The 17,795-nt window shown below is 33.6% G+C and overlaps 2 protein-coding genes and 1 pseudogene across 4 annotated transcripts; all 3 read left to right on the top strand.

Moving 5' to 3' along the window:
• LOC146942713 (protein tesmin/TSO1-like CXC 6) lies at positions 1-6,337 on the top strand. Of its 2 annotated transcripts, XM_085756765.1 has the most exons (10): positions 1-190; positions 325-710; positions 1,881-1,991; positions 2,094-2,271; positions 2,420-2,776; positions 3,094-3,185; positions 3,284-3,378; positions 3,654-3,878; positions 3,975-4,046; positions 5,580-6,337. In XM_085756765.1, exons 2-10 carry the CDS (start codon positions 343-345, stop codon positions 5,774-5,776), a joined length of 1,695 nt encoding a protein of 564 aa, XP_085612891.1. In that variant the 5' UTR covers positions 1-190; positions 325-342; the 3' UTR covers positions 5,777-6,337. The 2 variants fall into 2 exon arrangements, with proteins under 2 accessions (XP_085612891.1, XP_085612890.1); XM_085756764.1 differs by having other exon boundaries at positions 3,654-4,046.
• A 2,125-nt stretch (positions 6,338-8,462) lies between these two features.
• Positions 8,463-12,397, top strand: LOC146942712 (uncharacterized). Its single transcript, XM_085756762.1, has 12 exons — positions 8,463-8,784; positions 8,876-9,021; positions 9,098-9,229; positions 9,382-9,468; positions 10,141-10,194; positions 10,366-10,456; positions 10,537-10,607; positions 10,697-10,766; positions 11,219-11,271; positions 11,529-11,622; positions 11,844-11,941; positions 12,134-12,397. The coding sequence occupies exons 1-12, from the start codon at positions 8,523-8,525 to the stop codon at positions 12,239-12,241; spliced, it is 1,266 nt and encodes a 421-aa protein (XP_085612888.1). The 5' UTR covers positions 8,463-8,522; the 3' UTR covers positions 12,242-12,397.
• An 881-nt stretch (positions 12,398-13,278) lies between these two features.
• LOC146942711 (uncharacterized) lies at positions 13,279-17,189 on the top strand (annotated as a pseudogene). The gene is made up of 13 exons (XR_015032827.1): positions 13,279-13,399; positions 13,489-13,550; positions 13,626-13,709; positions 14,008-14,139; positions 14,278-14,364; positions 14,982-15,035; positions 15,202-15,292; positions 15,380-15,450; positions 15,540-15,609; positions 16,047-16,099; positions 16,206-16,299; positions 16,530-16,627; positions 16,856-17,189. The product of XR_015032827.1 is annotated as an uncharacterized LOC146942711 (transcript).
• Positions 17,190-17,795: the final 606 nt, after the last annotated feature.

The raw sequence follows: 17,795 nt of genomic DNA, 5'->3' as shown, positions 1-17,795 counted from the left end.
AAGTGACGCTAACCACTCCCACGGTGGATTCACCGCAACAAACTCTCCGGCGATCGTTCTCCGCCGTCAATCTTTCTCGTCACACCGGAAATTCCATTCTCTGCATGTTTTCGTCTCATCGATTACGATAATTTTCTCTCAGAATCGCCGTCGATTTCTTGCTTCAAGAATTACAATCCGTAACGCATAGGTAAAGTTTCTTTTTTCTTCATATGTTTTGAAAACTCAATTCGAAACGGTAATTCGTTAAGATTCACACATTGTGATTTGAAATCGAAGCTTAACGAGATCATTTTTGGTTCATCGTTGAGTTGTCTTTTGCAGGTTTAAGAAGAAACGTTGATGGAGAAGAGCGAAACGACGCTGGATTTAGCTAATCGGAAATTTGCGCGGCAATTGGATTTCGCCGCCGCATGTGGAGGTCCGTCGTACCTGACATTGTCGCCACCGACGCCGCAGTCACTGTCACAAACCATTCTACGACCTCCGACACCGTCGGATTTGCCTCCTCCGGCGCAAATGCATTTGGATTTTCAGTCACCAGTGAGACGGCCGTGGAAACAATCACCACCACAGTGGCAGCAGCAGAGAACGTCACAGTCTCCGCCGGTGATGCCGCATTTTCAATCACCGCGCCCGCAGTTAGTTTCGATGATTCATCGATTACCGTACTCCACACCAAAGCTTCCGGTGAAGAGGTTTCAAGCGCTGTAAGTATTAAGAATTGAATTTAAAAAATAAATGATAATATAATAGAAAAGTGAAAAATAGCGTTTTGATTTTTTTTTTCCTGAATGTGTTGCATTTTATTTATTTTTGGTAGATAGACGAAATGACAAAGTCATTATAAACCCATACACAAGTGGCCCCGTGAGCTTAGCTTTGGTAAGGACAATGCATAATATATGCAAGGTCCGAGTGTCGAACCTCGAACACCACAAAAAAAAAAAAAAAACACCATACACAAGTGAAGGTGTTGGTGTTCGAACCCCGGTCATGTTGTTCGACCTAACAATTTCGGCATTTTGACGGTTGAGCTAGGACCTGTGGATTGTGTTGCATTTAATTTAATGATAAGAATGTTAGTGTATGGAAAGCATGTTGACATCGATATTTTATTGTTTTTTTTTTAAAATGAAGAAATTTAATTAACCACACGTTGTGTTGGTGTTGATGCATATCGAACACCGGACACACTTTTCGTATGGAGTGTTTTTTTTTTTTGACAAATCGTATGAAGTGTTAATGCTACATAATTTAGAATGCAGAATTGGATGTATTAGGGATGTATGTTTGGAATTTTAGTATTAGAAACATAAGGCTTATGCTGGATGTTAGCTTCTATTTGAAGACAAGGGCTCTTGTCTATAATTTGATTAGATGTGCGAAAAGCATGATTCTTGGAGAACTTTTAAAGATATGGATGGCCACATAAGTACTAATGTAAAGAGCATCAGGGATGAAAGTCTGGATTTTCTACCAATTTAAGTCAATAATTCATTTCACTAATCATTTATGTTTTTTATATTTTTCTTCCATGTTTAAAAATAGAACTTTGTTTGCTTGTATCTGAATGCAATCTGAGCATCATTCCGAGGTTTGTTAATGATTGCATTTTTGGGAAAAAAAAGTATTATAAATTTGCCACTAAACTAGGCAATCACCAAATCTTATTAGTTTTTATAAAAGGAAAGAAAAGTGACCTAAACTTGCCAATAAAAATATACTGATCATTTCATCTGTCCATTTATATTTTATACGGTCCCCTTCAAAAAGACTGTTTTATCTCTTACTCTATGATTGAATTTTGCTTCACAGTAAGAACTCTTACTCTACTAATTTGCATTTTGTTGTGTTTGAATGCATTTGTTTTCCTTCAGAAACGAGTCTCCTAGCCCTAGATCACAGCCTCAAAATAAAGCAGGGTTAAAGGACAACACTCTAAAGAAGCAAAAACGGTGTAACTGCAAAAATTCCAAATGCCTTAAATTGTAAGTACTTTAGCTTTGCTGTATGAAAAACTTTCATCAAGGATATTTCATCACATGACCGTGCACTTTCTTTATAACAATAGCTAATTTTGCAACTGCAAGGTACTGTGAGTGCTATGCAGCTGGGATCTATTGTGATGGTTGCAACTGTCAAAATTGTCATAATAATCTGAACAATGAGGCTGCCCGAAAGGAGGCAATTGGAATGACACTGGAAAAAAATCCAAATGCTTTCAGACCAAAAATTGCAAGCAGTCCGCAAAAACCAGAAGTTTCTATGGTTAGTAGTTCAATTCAACTCCCTCATGTATTTATAGTTGGCGTTTTGCATCAGTGAGCTAAAATTTGGTGCTGTTAATAACTATTATGGAGTCAGCTGATATTTTAGCTTACTTGTGGTGCCATTTAAATGTCTTGAACAAACTCAGGAGGAAGTGTCTGAAATTCAATTAATAGGAAGGCACAATAAAGGATGTCACTGCAAGAAAGGTTGCCTTAAGAAGTATTGTGAGTGTTTCCATGCCAACGTCCTCTGCTCTGAAAATTGTAAATGCATTGACTGCAAGAATTTTGAAGGAAGTGACGAATGGAGAATAGTTTTACAAGAAGAGTGTAGTCTAGTTCAAATCAGACAGGCAACTAATGCTGCCATTAATGGAGCAGTTGGACTTGGACCCTCCATCTCTGGAACCCATATAACACCCAAGAAGAGAAAAATCCAGGAAAGTTTTTCTGGCAAATCACTCACAGATCAAACTGTCGGCATGACTGCTCAACACCAACAGGTGCTTCTTTGCATTATTGATACGGTGTCGTTGGATCTATTTAATAATCATTTAGTTACTCTTTCTGTTGTAGGGTCACCATTCAAATTCACTATGTTTGGATTTAAAATCAATGTGAAACTAATAAGGTTATAACATTGTCATATAAATAGTCACTGCACCCCGCATTTATCAACTTCTTAGTTCTGTTTTAATCCCTTGGAACCATCAATTTCCTTGCTACTTCCCTATTAATTTAGCTATCAATATCAGTTTTCTCCATGCTCTGACATCCGATTGTAATTAATATCTTTTACGCTATCTTGAATTTTAATCAGGAACTTGATCCTATAGCTTCATCTCCCTTATCCCTGTCAGCTTCCTTTGTTTCCGACACTGCCTATAAAATAATTTCAAGACCTAAATTCAGGTATGTGATTTTTTTTCAATCATTAGGTGAGCGGTTTATATTATGCTTGAAATATGAATATAAAAAAAAACCGGAATTAACAATATTTCATGTTGAAGGTCTGTGTTGGCTGATGTCCTCCAGACACAGAATGTGAAAAATCTTTGTTCACTTTTAGTTGTTCTCTCCAAAGAAGCTGCAAAGACAAATGCAGGTTTTGACTAACACATGGATGAACACTCTATATTCATCTTATAGTAATTTGATGCATCTATTTTGTGGTGGATGATTGAGAATATTTTTGTTTTCATTTGCAAACTTTCCAAATTTTATGCTGCTAGGACATTTATTTAAGTAAGCATAAGTGTTCTTTTGAACTTCAATATTTGTCTTTATTTTCTATTCTCTAGCTTTTCACCCGTCCCCTACTTTTTCACACATTTGATCTGTGAGACCGACTGACATTGTAATTGTTTTTCAAATTTCCAGAAATGAGAGGGAAAGCTGCTAGGAAAATAGAGACCGAGAAATATGAAGCTTCTATTGCTTCATCATCTCAATTGCTGCAAGACAGTAGAGATGTTGCCAAGCCTGTTTCGGAGAATCATGCAAATAAAGATGTAGCAGATGCAGTTGATATTGACATTCATAATAGGCCACTGTCACCAGAAACACTTAAATTGATGTGTGATGAACAGGATGGGATGTTTTTCGGTAATGGTTCTGCAAATGGAGTTGCAATTGACAATACTTATCAGAACATGATTCAAAAGTCTTCCAACTCTGATGGATACACTGCTGTTTATGCAGAGCAGGAAAGGCTTATCCTGACCAAGTTCAGGGATGTTCTTGGTGAACTGATTATTATTGGTAGCATTAAAGGTTAGGTTTTCATATTATGATGCTGAAGCCTTTGCAATTTTGACATTGTTGGGGGAAAAATTAACTCAGGTTTTCCTGTCTTAAATATACATGTGGTATTCTATGAAGTCATTGTGAAAAGCCTCGTTTGACATAGCTGAAAAATACTTGATTCAAATGGGTTTATATTAAAGAGGATAATTAACCCGTGACCCATCTATAGATTTCTTGCTTTATATCGGAAGAGACCATCTTTTTGTCTCACTCACATTATCCTCATGAGCCAAGAATCTTTTTGCATGGTGAGATGGGCATATTGATTCAGCTGAGGTGACCATGTAGTACACCCATACCTGGCCTCTTTATGATGCATTACGCTTTCTAGCATTTGTCTTATCCAGCTTACTTTGTAGCATCATCATCATATTCATGAAATTAAGAACGTCAAGTTGGAACGTAAAAATTATGAAGCCATATATTCACCCATAGCAGTGTCACCTTGTTGTCATGCATCGGCTTATATCTGAATCAAGAAGCAATTCTGGTCACCAAGGAAGAAAATGGTGATAAGTATGGTTTCATCATTTGTATGCATGTATCCAAACTATAGCAACTATCCTCGTTCCTAGGTAAAAGACTGTAAATGGTACCCTCTCTATCATAAAAAAGATCATCCTCAAAATTATCGATATCAAAACCTTTAGGATAGTTATCCAGGAACATCTTTCTATATTAGACAAAAAAGAGCTTAGGCTCTTCTGCTACTTTTTTCGATACAGAATATTGCATTTCAGCTTACAATATTCTCAAGTGAAATTGCCCAACACACTCAATACATTGTATCATTGCTATAAACAGCATGCCATTTTTTTGCTTTGTTTTTGAGACCTCTTTTTAGGATGTTAAGTTTTTTTTTATTTTTTTTTATAAATTTTCCACAACTGAAAAATCAAGGAAGCGCATTGTTATTTGGTTAAATATGTGATGTGATTGAGGTAATGAACAATCTCTCTATTCTTAGTGTAATATCCCTAAATTATAAATTTTAAAGAGATTGACTGTTCATGCATAAGCCAGATTGCAGAAGCAGAAAGTGGGAACAGAAATAAATGACACTCTGTTCTGTCTCTCTCTTTGGGGAGTTAGTTTTTTTTTTTTCCTTCGTATTCTTTAAGTGTGTTGTCCTTACTCCTTAATGACGATTAAATTAATAAAAATGGCATAGAAACAACAGATGCCTATATTCTAGTGTTTTCTGATCAATTGTTGAGAAGCACTTCACTTTCTTTTATTTTTTCCCAGAATGGCTGGTGGTTCCTGAATTTTTTTTATTTCCTCAGTTCATCTTTAGCCATATGTTTGATTGATACTATAATACTTTGAAATGATTAATGTGACCCTAAAAGTAGCTTTAATTTTTTATTTAACATCAGTAACCTGGGCAACTGCAAGAATAATGATCTATTTTGTTCCTTTATTCCATCAAACTTCTATATTAAGAAATATAATTCACTAATTTTCATTTACTAATATTAGCTATCTTTAAATTTGTAGAAACAATGCACTCTTCATCAGTGAAGAAAGATATGAGTATCGAGAAAACACCTAAAAACAATGGTGATAGTGGTGCTGAAACTAAGGGAATTCTTCTCAACAACTGCACTGCCAATTGCTCCATCCCAGTGGCTACCTATGCAAGAACTAATGGACATGATACTACTGATCTTTCGTTGAGGTTGCCTGCGGATTGAACAACCGGAAGTGGTAATCTGGTGTATCGTGAAAGACTTCCTTTTTCTTTTGACAGGACTGAATTTGGATTGTGAAGGACTTCCTAGTGACCTTACTTGTATATTGGAGTTAAGAAAAGGTTACCAGTTTTTTTGTGCAGCCCGTAAGTGATGCTGCTCATGTGCATATAGTTAGATGTTGGTCCCAATCTCTTTCAAATATTTTGTCTGGAATAACTATCAACTTGACTCAACTGCATGTAACTGGAACCTCTCTAGTGACGTTGATAACCAAGTCTTGGCATGGACACAGATAACTTTTGTGTTTACTTTCAACTTTTCAAGGATATTGATAACACTATGTAATGTCCACCGAAAACCCATTTTTGGTCTTAGAAACTTATCTCCGAAATATAGCCGCTGTAAGGCACATGTACTCACATTCATATCATTTCATGTCGGAATTCAACATCAGGGTGATAAATCTCACTATTAAAACTCACTTGTGTATCTTCAAGTTGATGGAATCATACGAGTTTAAACATTAAATGGTGATTGGTGGGGTCTCACATGTTTTCACTATATCTTGGTACCACTTGCTTAATATTTTTCGAGACATCTTCCTTTAGAATTTGGATCATATTGAGTATTGATACATATTTGTTATAGACTCTCTCTCTGGAGTGTAATAACGCTTCCTCAATTATGTGTTATCATCTTGTTAAGTGTTAACATTGTGACAAATAAGTGCTACCGTAACAATCCTTAAAAAAAAAAAAAAGTACTACTGTAACAAAGAACACAGTAATAGTATTTGATCATGATAAAGCCATGAGCTGAAGCTTCGTTTATATTCTGTTATGTATTCTCAGTAGAAGACATGATTATTTTGTTTGGTAAGCAATAAGCATAATAAATTTGATCTCTAAAATGGATATATTAATGAATTATCTATCTTTCGAGGTCAAAATTAATTTTATTTATATATAGTTTAGATGATAAAAGACTCAACGACGAGATGATTATTTTTTAATAACAAAAAATTTAGAACAGTTATTTAAAAAATGTTAGTTTGTCATGAAATAAAAGTAGAATAATATAAATACGTTAGAAGAAATACTGATTTCGATGAAACGACATGAGTGTCTTTTAGCTTAACCAAAGTCCTAAGTTTGAATACAAACATGGTTATGCAACAATTTTAAAACTCTTAGAAAACATTTCCCTTCCATTTAAGTCTTATAAGACTTGAGAGATTATTTTTCACGGTTGCACACGAAAGATACCATGTTTAAAAAAAAACAATATTATTAAATAGAAAGGAAGAGCACGAGGTGTAATCCTTACAATGCCACATATTAACTGTTGTATTTTAATAGATATAATAAGATAATAAATAATTAAGGTTATGATAAAAAGAAAAAATTATAGTTACGTAAAATATAGTAAAGAGTTTATTGGTTGTATGTTAATAGAAAGCTCTAAATACCAATTAAAAATTAATTGATTGAATATATTTTAAGAGTAAAAAAAAATAAAAAATAAAATTGATGGAATAGATGTCGTGGTCGTTTCTCATTTTTACGATTGGAATAGTGATTTAATTGTTTTTTGAAGTAGATAACGATTAAACTGTTATCAATTTGATTAAAACAACGAAAAATAATTTTAAATAATGATCCATGGTGAACCGCATACGAAAGTGGACCATAGTAGAACTCACACTAATATATACTCCCTCTAAACACTTTTATAGAATAAAATTTGTTTTTTCAGATTCATTTAATAATTGACATATATAAATTATATATTTTTTATTTTCAAAAACCCTGATAATCTAAAGTTCGACTGGAATGTAAATAAAGTTGATTGATTTGTTTTATGGATAAGTTCATTAACCATTTTCCCTAAAAAAACGTTCATTAACCATTTAAATATAATTGCTTGGTTACATATATAAATTATAATAAATCAGATATGTTGGTTTTTCAATAAATCTAATGAAAAAAATAATATTTGATTATAGGGTTAAATATGTTTTTGGTCCTATAAATATACTAACTTTTTGTTTTAGTCCCTTTAAAATTTTCCTTCAACTTTTAATCTCTATAAAATTTTCAATCATTACTTTTGGTCCTTATTTTTAAGTAATTTTTTTGTATTTTTTAATGAAATTGTGCAGAAATGTGTTGAATATTGTAAATATTACTCCCAAAAAAATTAGAATTTTTTAACAAAACATAAATTAAATATGAATTTTTAAGAGACAAAAATATAAAAATTCATATTTAATTCATGTTTTGTTAAAAAATTCTAATATTTTTTTGGAGATATTCTTATAATATTATAAAAAAATTCTGCAAAATATATGCAAGGTCTGAGGTTCGAATCCCGTACACAAAAAAAAAAACTGCAAAATTTTATTAATGAATTTTACACATGAGTTTACTTTAAAGATGGACAAAAAGTAAAGACGAAAAAATTTTAGAAGATTAAAAGTTGAAGAATTTTTTTAGAAAGATTAAAACAAAAAGTTAACATAGTTTTTTTTTTTATTTTTTTGAGAGGAAAAGTTAACATAGTTATAGACACCAAAATCATCTTTAGGAGAATAATAATGGAAGAGTAATAAATAAGTAGAGAGAAAAATTAAAAGTTTTTTTGTCTTGTTGCATAGTATTAAGGAACGAGACAATCGGAGGAAGCTACCCATAACATAACTAGTACCACCCACCGTATCTTCTTCTGGGTTGCATTCAGCAGCTAAATGATGAAAGTCACACCTGCTTACCCACTCCCAAAACTGCACGTGCTAACTCTTTTAAGCCACACGTGCCTTCCTCTAACTGCTGCTACAACTACTAATTTGTTTAATTATAAATTCAAAACTCATGCAACACCTGCCATAATCGCTGAGGCTCACACTCACATAGAATCTCCAAAAATGGAAGAAAATGGCGCCATTGAAGAACAGAGCAAATTCCGATCAGAGTTTCTTCAAATCCTCCGTAACAGACGACCTCCTCAAGGTACAACGTTTCCGCGATCTCGATGGCTATGTATTGATTGTTCACCATTCTTCTAGAAATGAAATTCGTTTGTTATATATGTTTGTTTCAGTTCCGTTAACCGTCCAAGTCGCAAAACCAATGGTGCATAACTTTCCTCCATCAACCGATGAGGAGATTATGAAATCATGTCCAAAGAAAGATATTGAGAACTTCAATGATTTGCTAAAGGAGGAGAATCTCTACTTAACAATAGAGGTAGTTATTATAATAATTAACTAATTAATTTGATTTCATAGGGACGTTGAAATTGAAATATTCGTTGATTTTGTAGGAAGGAGATCAAGGACGGTTGCCTGTGTTGATTTTGAGCTTGAAGGAAACCGATAAGCAGACAAGAAGACCTGCAGTTGTTTTCCTTCACAGTACAAACAAGTATAAAGAATATCTACGTCCGTTGCTTGAGGTTGCTTACTACATTTTCTCAGCTTCAATCATCACTCATTTTGTTCTACTCCTAGGAAACAGGATTTATCATGATTGATTAGCTTATAATAAAAAGGATTTATGATTTATTATAATCATCGATTTTTTTTGCCTTTGGTCTTCGTGTTTCAGGCATATGCTTCGCGAGGATATATAGCAATTTCTGTTGATTCTCGTTACCATGGTGAACGTGCAAAGAACGCAACCACCTATCGCGATGTATGTATTTGCTTTCCTCTGCTTACGTTTAGTTATAGTCTGTGAAGCACTTACACGGACACACGAGACTGACACATAGATATTGATAATAACTTGAGAAAATAGAAGTCACCGTAAGTGTTGTGTCAGACCGCGAATGTTGGTGGTATATATTTTTCAATCAATGAATTGCACTATGTTATTTAGGAAAAAGATTTAGCTGATGCTCAAACTTCAATCTACTCAGAGAAGAAAAAAAAAAAATCTATGAAGCACTTACACGGACACAGGAAAATGAACTGCAACTTATTCAAAGTATTCAAAGTAGCTGAAATAAATTATATATTACACATAAAGTAAATTATTAGTTCAGAAAATGAATTCCAGAATAGCAATTTGATTTTTAAATTAAAACAAAATGACATTTTAGTGATTTTGAATAAGTTGTGAAAGTTGCCTTATAGAATCTAAGCTTTAGAATAAGTAATTTGTCATTTATATTTATGTTTTTCTGTTCATCACATCTTTATATATAAAAGAAATTAACTATTGTTTTTTGACTGAAAACTATTTTTCTGCAATATTACTACTTGAGATCCTTCACAGAGAGAAACATAAGCAGTCCGTATAAATTCAAAATTGATCATTTGTTTTTCACTTTTGTTGGTTAACCCTTTGGGGTAAAAATAACAGGCTCTTATATCCGCATGGAAAACCGGAGACACAATGCCATTCATATATGACACGGTAAATTCCTTCCTTGTCTATCATGCTACTTTGTTGTTTAACTTAGCCACTTTGTGCCCCAAATGATTTGGTTGACCTGTAGCTCCATCGATGAAAGCATTAGCGCAGTTTGAACCATGATTACTTTGGTTTAGAAATAATGTATTATACTATTGTTCCTTGATCTGGCAGGTGTGGGACTTGATTAAATTGGCAGATTATCTAACAGAGAGAGAAGATATAGACCCCTCTAGGATAGGAATTACTGGAATATCACTTGGAGGTTGGTTGAGAGAAGTTGAGAGGAATATGTTGGATACCAAGTTTGTTGTGACACATCACTTACATTATTCCTTGATTCAGGAATGCATGCATGGTTTGCTGCAGCTGTTGAAACTCGCTATGCTGTGGTTGCTCCTCTGATTGGTGTTCAGGTGACATTGAATTATTGAATGAGGATTATATTTAACAAGATGTGCTTCTGAAACAACAATTTCAACACTTTCACATCATATACTTGCAGGGATTTCAATGGGCCATAGACAACGATAAGTGGCAGGCTCGAGTTGACAGTATTAAGCCGGTTTTTGAAGGTACGGTGATGTATTGTTTCTGAAATTTCTTGTATTTCACGTGTTTTTTGCTTTGCTTTAGTTATTGTCCTACTATTTCATTAGATTTATATAAAATGGAAGTCACTGTTCATATAACCCTAGTAACCATGTACCGGTTTGTTATGTGTAGTGCTTTCATAAATTATAGTTAGGATTTCATATGTAATGTCAATCAATTTCTTAAAAGAGAAATGGTCTCGTTTATGATTCATTATTTATAAATTATAATATACTACCTATGGATTAGAGTACATGGTGAAGTTAGAATCGTGTTTAAGAGTAAGACCTAGAAGGAAAATATGATATGAACATAGGTGCTATTGGGTACTTATTCAAGTTTGCCAGCTATGAACGACTAAAAAAATATTCTGAATGTGCCTTGGTAATTTGTACATCCTAATGCTCTTGCCCTCTTGGGTTCATGTATGCAGTGGCTCGTGATGATTTGGGCAAAAGTGCTATTGACAAAGAAGTGGTGGAGAAGGTCAGCTAAGTTTTTATAATTCTAGCTATAATTGTCTCGAGACTTCAAATGAATTTCTATATGCTTTGATATGTTTACTACTTTAAGAAAGCATGCTTGACAATTGTTGGTGCTATGGTACATTAATCTACTATAATATCTAGTTATTCATCCACTGGACAGAATTTCCATATAGAGTTTTGTCTTTGTAAGTCAATTTTACGTCTTTCGCAGTAGATACTGGATACTAACCTTAAGATTTTATATTTCTGAATCAGGTGTGGGACAGGATTGCTCCTGGTTTAGCTTCCCAGTTTGATTCTCCGTACTCAATTCCATTAATTGCACCACGACCTCTGCTTATTCTCAATGGTAGTATTTTGTTGTTTATTCAACACTTTCAAATTGTAGTTGGAAATAATATTCATATGCAAATTGATGTGTGGAAAGCACTACAATACAAGTTTTGCACTTCTTAATTATATATCAATTACTTAGTAGACCTATGCATCTGTATTAGTCAATCTAGATACTTTTGGGGGTTTTGATTTAACTTGGAATTGAAGCATTCAATTGGGTGTTCATAATTCTAGGTGCGGAAGATCCTAGGTGTCCTGTTGCCGGATTGGAAATTCCAACGGCAAAAGCAAGCCAGGCATACAAAAAATTTGACCGTGTAGATAATTTCCAGGTATGCACTCATATTAGCACTTTGTTGAGAAATCTCACACCTGCCAAATGTGGACTCCATCATAAATTTGAAAAAAAAAAGCCTAGATATAACATTGGCTGCAACCATTTAATTTTAAACTACGCATAATAATAGAAATGGTAATGAAGTCGCTTGAACTAAATCTTTGCAATTGATTGCTTTGATACGCAGTTTATTGCAGAACCTGGAATTGGGCACCAAATAACAAAATTCATGGTGAAAGAGTCATCTGATTGGTTTGACAAGTTTCTAAAGCCTCAACTTATGCCCGGATTGTAAACTTATAAACGAACTCACTCTGGATCATTCCAGTTGTCTTTGTATCATTGTATGTGTGTCGTTTTATGATTTTCTGTTTAATGTATCCTCTAGTCCATGTTATTATCGCAATAAAATGTAGAACCATAGTTCTATGTGTGTCTGACTTATGGCCAAGAGATATGATTCCTATCTGTTCTGTATGCACGCACGCCTTTAGAGTGTTATTGGTTAAGGGAGCTACCGAGGCTGTAACAAGAGATATGCGCAGCAGTAGCAAGAGATATTAGCACTTCTCTCTCTTTTCTTTTTTTTAGGATTAAATGTAAAAAAATTAGTATGATTTTCTTATAAATAATAAAATGATGTTTTTTCTTATGAAATGATATTTACTAAAATATAAAATCGATAAATAGTTATTTATTTCATGAAAATGATCGTGAATTTATTGATTTAAAAACAAGTGTATCAATAAACTTCAAATTTTGGATTATTCATATTTGAGTAATGCTAACGAGTGTGTCTTAAATCATAAATTTTTATAAAAATTTATGTATTCAATGCATTAAAAATTGAACTATTTAACTTTTTTATGGAATAATTTCTTAATTTAAAATGTTTAAAGTGTGTTTTGAAGACACTCGTTAGCAAGACCCTTCATATTTTAACCTTATACCGGGGCAATCTTAGGAATAGCTTTTTCAACAAGTGAGAGCTAATGGATGTAGAATTTTGAAAAGAGTCTTTATGTTAAGTGGGAAAGATGAAGTACATCTATACTTTTTTTTTTTAGATAATGAAGTACATATACGTAACGGTGTTACTTGGCACAACAATATTTTGTTTAAAAGCACACGGATGTGTTTGGGACCAATAAAAATACTAAAGTCAAAGTAATGGCGGGAAACACAAAAGCATGATAAACAAGCAACCAACTAAATTAATAGATGTATTTGTCAAGTTTCTGTGTCGTTTTAATAATTATACTATTAATTTTTCTTAATATATTTAAAACATGCAACTAGTGTTTATAAAAAGGGACCGAGTGATTGGTAAACAAAGAGAAAATAAGTGTCACAAAAGTTAATTCCAAAATGGATGAAAAGGAAGCCATTGAAGCTCAGAGCAAGTTCCGATCAGAGTTTCTTCAAATCCTCCGTAGCAGAAGACCTCCTCAAGGTACTATTACAATCTCGATAGCTATGTATTGATTATGCAATGATTCTTTTTTTCTTCTTCTAGAAATGATATTCGTTTGTTATATTCAGTTCCGTTGATCGTCGAAGTTGCAAAACCAGTTGTGCATAACTCTCCTCCATCAGTGGACGAGGTTTTCAAGTTTCAACACTCATTTTCGATTTTCATCTTCATTTGCTTGTTCAATCCATTAACAATTTTATAGCAGGAGATTTTGAAGTCTTGTCCAAAGAAAGTCATTGTGAACTTCAAAGATTTGCTCAAGGAGGAGAATCTCTATCTAACTATAGAGGTAATTATAATTAATTAACTAATTAATTTGATTTCTCTAGAGTTGAATTTTTGGATCGACATTTTCGTTATTTGGATTTGATTTTTGGGTCTAGTATTATAATTCTTGATGGAACTCATAGATGACAAGTATATTGATTAATTGAGAGAATTGTCATTACATACAGTAATAAAGCCTATATAGCAATCAGAACAATTAATAGTTTAACTAACTAACTAATTATAATTAGTCTAACTAACTAGTATGATTAATATTGTATCTAATATCTAGAGAATAATTATGTTTGTTGATTTTGAAGGAAGGTGATCAAGGATGGCTGCCGGTGTTGATTTTGAGCTTAAAGGAAAGTGATAAGCAAAGAAGAAGGCCTGCAGTTGTTTTCCTTCACAGTACAAATTCGCATAAAGAATCTCTGCGTCCGTTGCTTGAGGTTGTTATACTGCATTTTCACTGCTTCACTCATCGCTCATTTTGTTCAACTCCTATGAAATAAGATTTGTGATTGTTTAATTATTATATTGTGGATTTAATTTGTCTTTGGTTTCTATTTTTGTGCTTCTTGTTTCAGGCATATGCTTCGCGGGGATATATAGCAATTTCAGTTGATTCTCATTACCATGGTGAACGTGCGAAGGACATAAACACCTATCGTGATGTATGTATTGATTTGCTTTCTTTACTTCACTTAACTTTCTTTTAGTTCTAATCTATGAAGCGCCGGCACAAACACCAGACATGACACATAAGCAGAGATAAAAATTATAGAAATTAAAAATAAGTAAATGTAACTACATGTATTGGTTAGTATCGTGTTAATTAGTGTAGAATACTAACATATGTCAGACAACATGTACGACAGCTAACTCGTGTTCAATCTAAAATGGGTGTGATGCATAGGTTATGTCCAATGGATTGCACTATGTTATTTAGGGAAAAGATTTAGCTTATGTTCAAACTTCAATCTATTCACAGCAACAAAATTTAGAAATTGATTTGATTTGAAATCATTGGATTAGTGGGGCATATTCAAAATAATGGTAATAAAATAAGTTACTCAGTACATTTTTAGTTCCAAAATAGATTTTGATTTACAAACTAACTCATTTATTGTTGTAATGAATTCCAAACATAGGAATTTCATATATAAATTATATTGTATTGACATCGTAGTGATTCTGAATAAACTGAATGAAAGTTGCCCTATAGAAAATAACTCTCTGGTAATTTATTTTTCACTTTTGTCTTGGTTACCCCTCGGGGTGAAAAAAACAGGCTATTATTTCCGCATGGAAAACTGGAGACACAATGCCATTCATATATGACACGGTATAGCCCCTCCTTGTGTATTATGCTGCTTTGTTGTTTAACTGAGACCACTTTATGCCCTAAATTATTTGGTTGACATGTAGTTTTGTAGTTCGTGGCATTAGCGCAGTTTGAACTCACGATTAACTTTGACTCAGAAACTGTGTATTATTCCTTGATCTGGCAGGTATGGGACTTGATTAAATTGGCAGATTATCTAACACAGAGAGAAGATATAGACCCCTCTAGGATAGGAATTACTGGAATATCCCTTGGAGGTTGGTTAAGAGAAGTTGACACTTGAGAGGAATATGTCAGTTACAAGATTTGTTGTGACTCATCACTTACATGATTCTTTGATTCAGGAATGCATGCATGGTTTGCTGCAGCAGCTGATACTCGCTATGCTGTGATATCTCCTCTGATTGGTGTTCAGGTGACATTGTATTATTGAATGAAGCTTACATTTTAAAAGATGTGCTTCTGAGACGACAACTTCACATGTTTTGCATCATATACTTGTAGGGATTTCGATGGGCCATTGACAACGATAAGTGGCAGGCTCGAGTTGAAAGTATAAAGCCTGTTTTTGAAGGTATTATAATGTATTGTTTGAGAAATTCCTTGTCTTTCACGTGTTTATTATTGCCTTTTGCTTTAGTTATTGCTCCTACCACTTCATTCAGATTTATATAAAATGGAATAACTGTTTTGGTCATATAACCCAGTAATCATACCAGTTTTTGTGTATTATGATTTCATAAATCATAGTTTGGATTTCATATGTAACGTTCAAACAATCTCTTAAAAAGATTAATGTTCTCATTTACGATCAGTTATTTATAATTATGATAGACTGCCTATGGAATCATATGGTGAAGTTGGAAAAGTGTGTAGAAGGGGGTTATGTAATGGTATGAATCTCGGTCCTATTGGGTACTTATGCAAGCATTACCAGCAATGAATGACTGAGCAAATATTCTAAACATGCCTGGAAATTACATCCTAATGCTCTTGAGTTCATGCTTGCAGTGGCTCGTGATGATTTGGGCAAAGATGCTATTGACAAAGAAGTGGTGGAGAAGGTGCGCTAAATTTTTACAATTCCAACTATAATTGTCTCGAGACTCCATATGAATTTAAGTGTTTTGCAGTAGATACTAACCTCAAGAGTTGATATTTCTGAATCAGGTGTGGGACAGGATTGCTCCTGGTTTAGCTTCCCAATTTGATTCCCCCTACTCAATTCCATCAATTGCACCACGTCCTCTGCTTATTCTCAATGGTAAGATCCTTGTCTTTATTGTTTATTCAACATTTCCAAATTGTAGTTGGAAACAATATTCATATGCAAATTGATGTGTTGAAAGCACTGCAATAAAAGTTTTGCACTTCTTAATGAATATATCAATTACTTATTAGACCTATCCATCCGTATTAGTCAATTTAGATACTTTTGGGGGTTTTGATTTTAACTTGGAATTGAAGCATTCACTTGGGTGTTCCTAACTCTAGGTGCCGAAGATCCTAGGTGTCCCCTTGCCGGCTTGGAAATTCCGAGGGCAAAAGCAAGCCAGGCATACGAAGTTTTTCACCGCACAGATAATTTCCAGGTATGTACTCATATTGTATGCTCAACATCACTTTGTTGAAAAATCTCACGCCTGCCAAATGTGAACTTCCCTCGTCAATTTGAAAAAAAGCCTAGAGTTAACATTGGCTGCAACCTGCAATTTTTATTTCCAATGTTGCACCATTTAATTTTAAACTACTCGTAATAATAGAAATGGTAATCAAGTCGCTTGAACTAAATTTTTGCAATTGATTGCTTTGATATGCAGTTTATTGCAGAACCTGGAATTGAGCACCAAATAACGAAATTCATGGTGAAAGAGTCATCTGATTGGTTTGACAAGTTTCTAACAAGTTTCTAAAGCCTCAACATGTACCCGGATTGTAAAATTATAAACAAACTCACATTCCAGTTACCTTTGTATGATTGTTTGTATGTCGTGTTGTGATTCTCTGTTTAATGTATCCTCTAGTCCTTGTTATTATCACAAAAAATGTAGAACCATAGTTCTATATGTGTCTGACAATCTGACTTATGCCGGGGACATAATTCTTTTCTACTTAGGATGCACACGCCTTTAGAGTGTGATTGGTTAAGGGAAATACCGGTGAAGTGTAGCAAGAGAAACGGCCATTTTCTCTTGATTGGCAAGGTAAACCAATGGGGTGGGGGTGCGGGGGAGAGGGTGTGGCCCTCCAATTTTTCTTCATAGATGAGAAGAAAAGTGGCAGGGAGAGCTCTTACCTTTTCGGTTTTTTTTTTTCTCGCATGTCTTTGGCTCTTTGCATTGATAACAATGCCTACATAAAATCATTCATATATAATGTTGACTAAAAAAACATATTCATATATAGTGTTGAGTAATTTCATTTAAATCAAATTAATAATTAAATTAATTGAGTTCAAATAAATTAATATTGATTGATACTAAATAGGGGCATTCTTGTATTTTCATAAATAACTCATACTTATTTCTTCTTTTTTCCGAATAAATCAATACTTATTTGAAGTTGGATTTAATAAAAAAAAAAAAAAAAAAAAGGCTAAGACCCCCCCATAACTCTAGTTTGGATCAAAGTGGTATCCACATTTAGTGTGACATACTGACATGACTCAGAGAATTAACTCCAATGGAATAAACATGCGAAAGAACAAAATAAAAAACCAAAAATTAATTCACGGGAAGGTGTGGGAAGACCTAGAAGCTA

The sequence above is a fragment of the Medicago sativa genome, chromosome 3, assembly GCF_051527215.1.
Source record: "Medicago sativa cultivar Bolivia chromosome 3, Bolivia_mono, whole genome shotgun sequence".
Classification (NCBI taxonomy): domain Eukaryota; kingdom Viridiplantae; phylum Streptophyta; class Magnoliopsida; order Fabales; family Fabaceae; genus Medicago; species Medicago sativa.
Note: the sequence above shows the minus strand (reverse complement) of the source record. Positions and strands in the feature narration are given on the sequence as shown.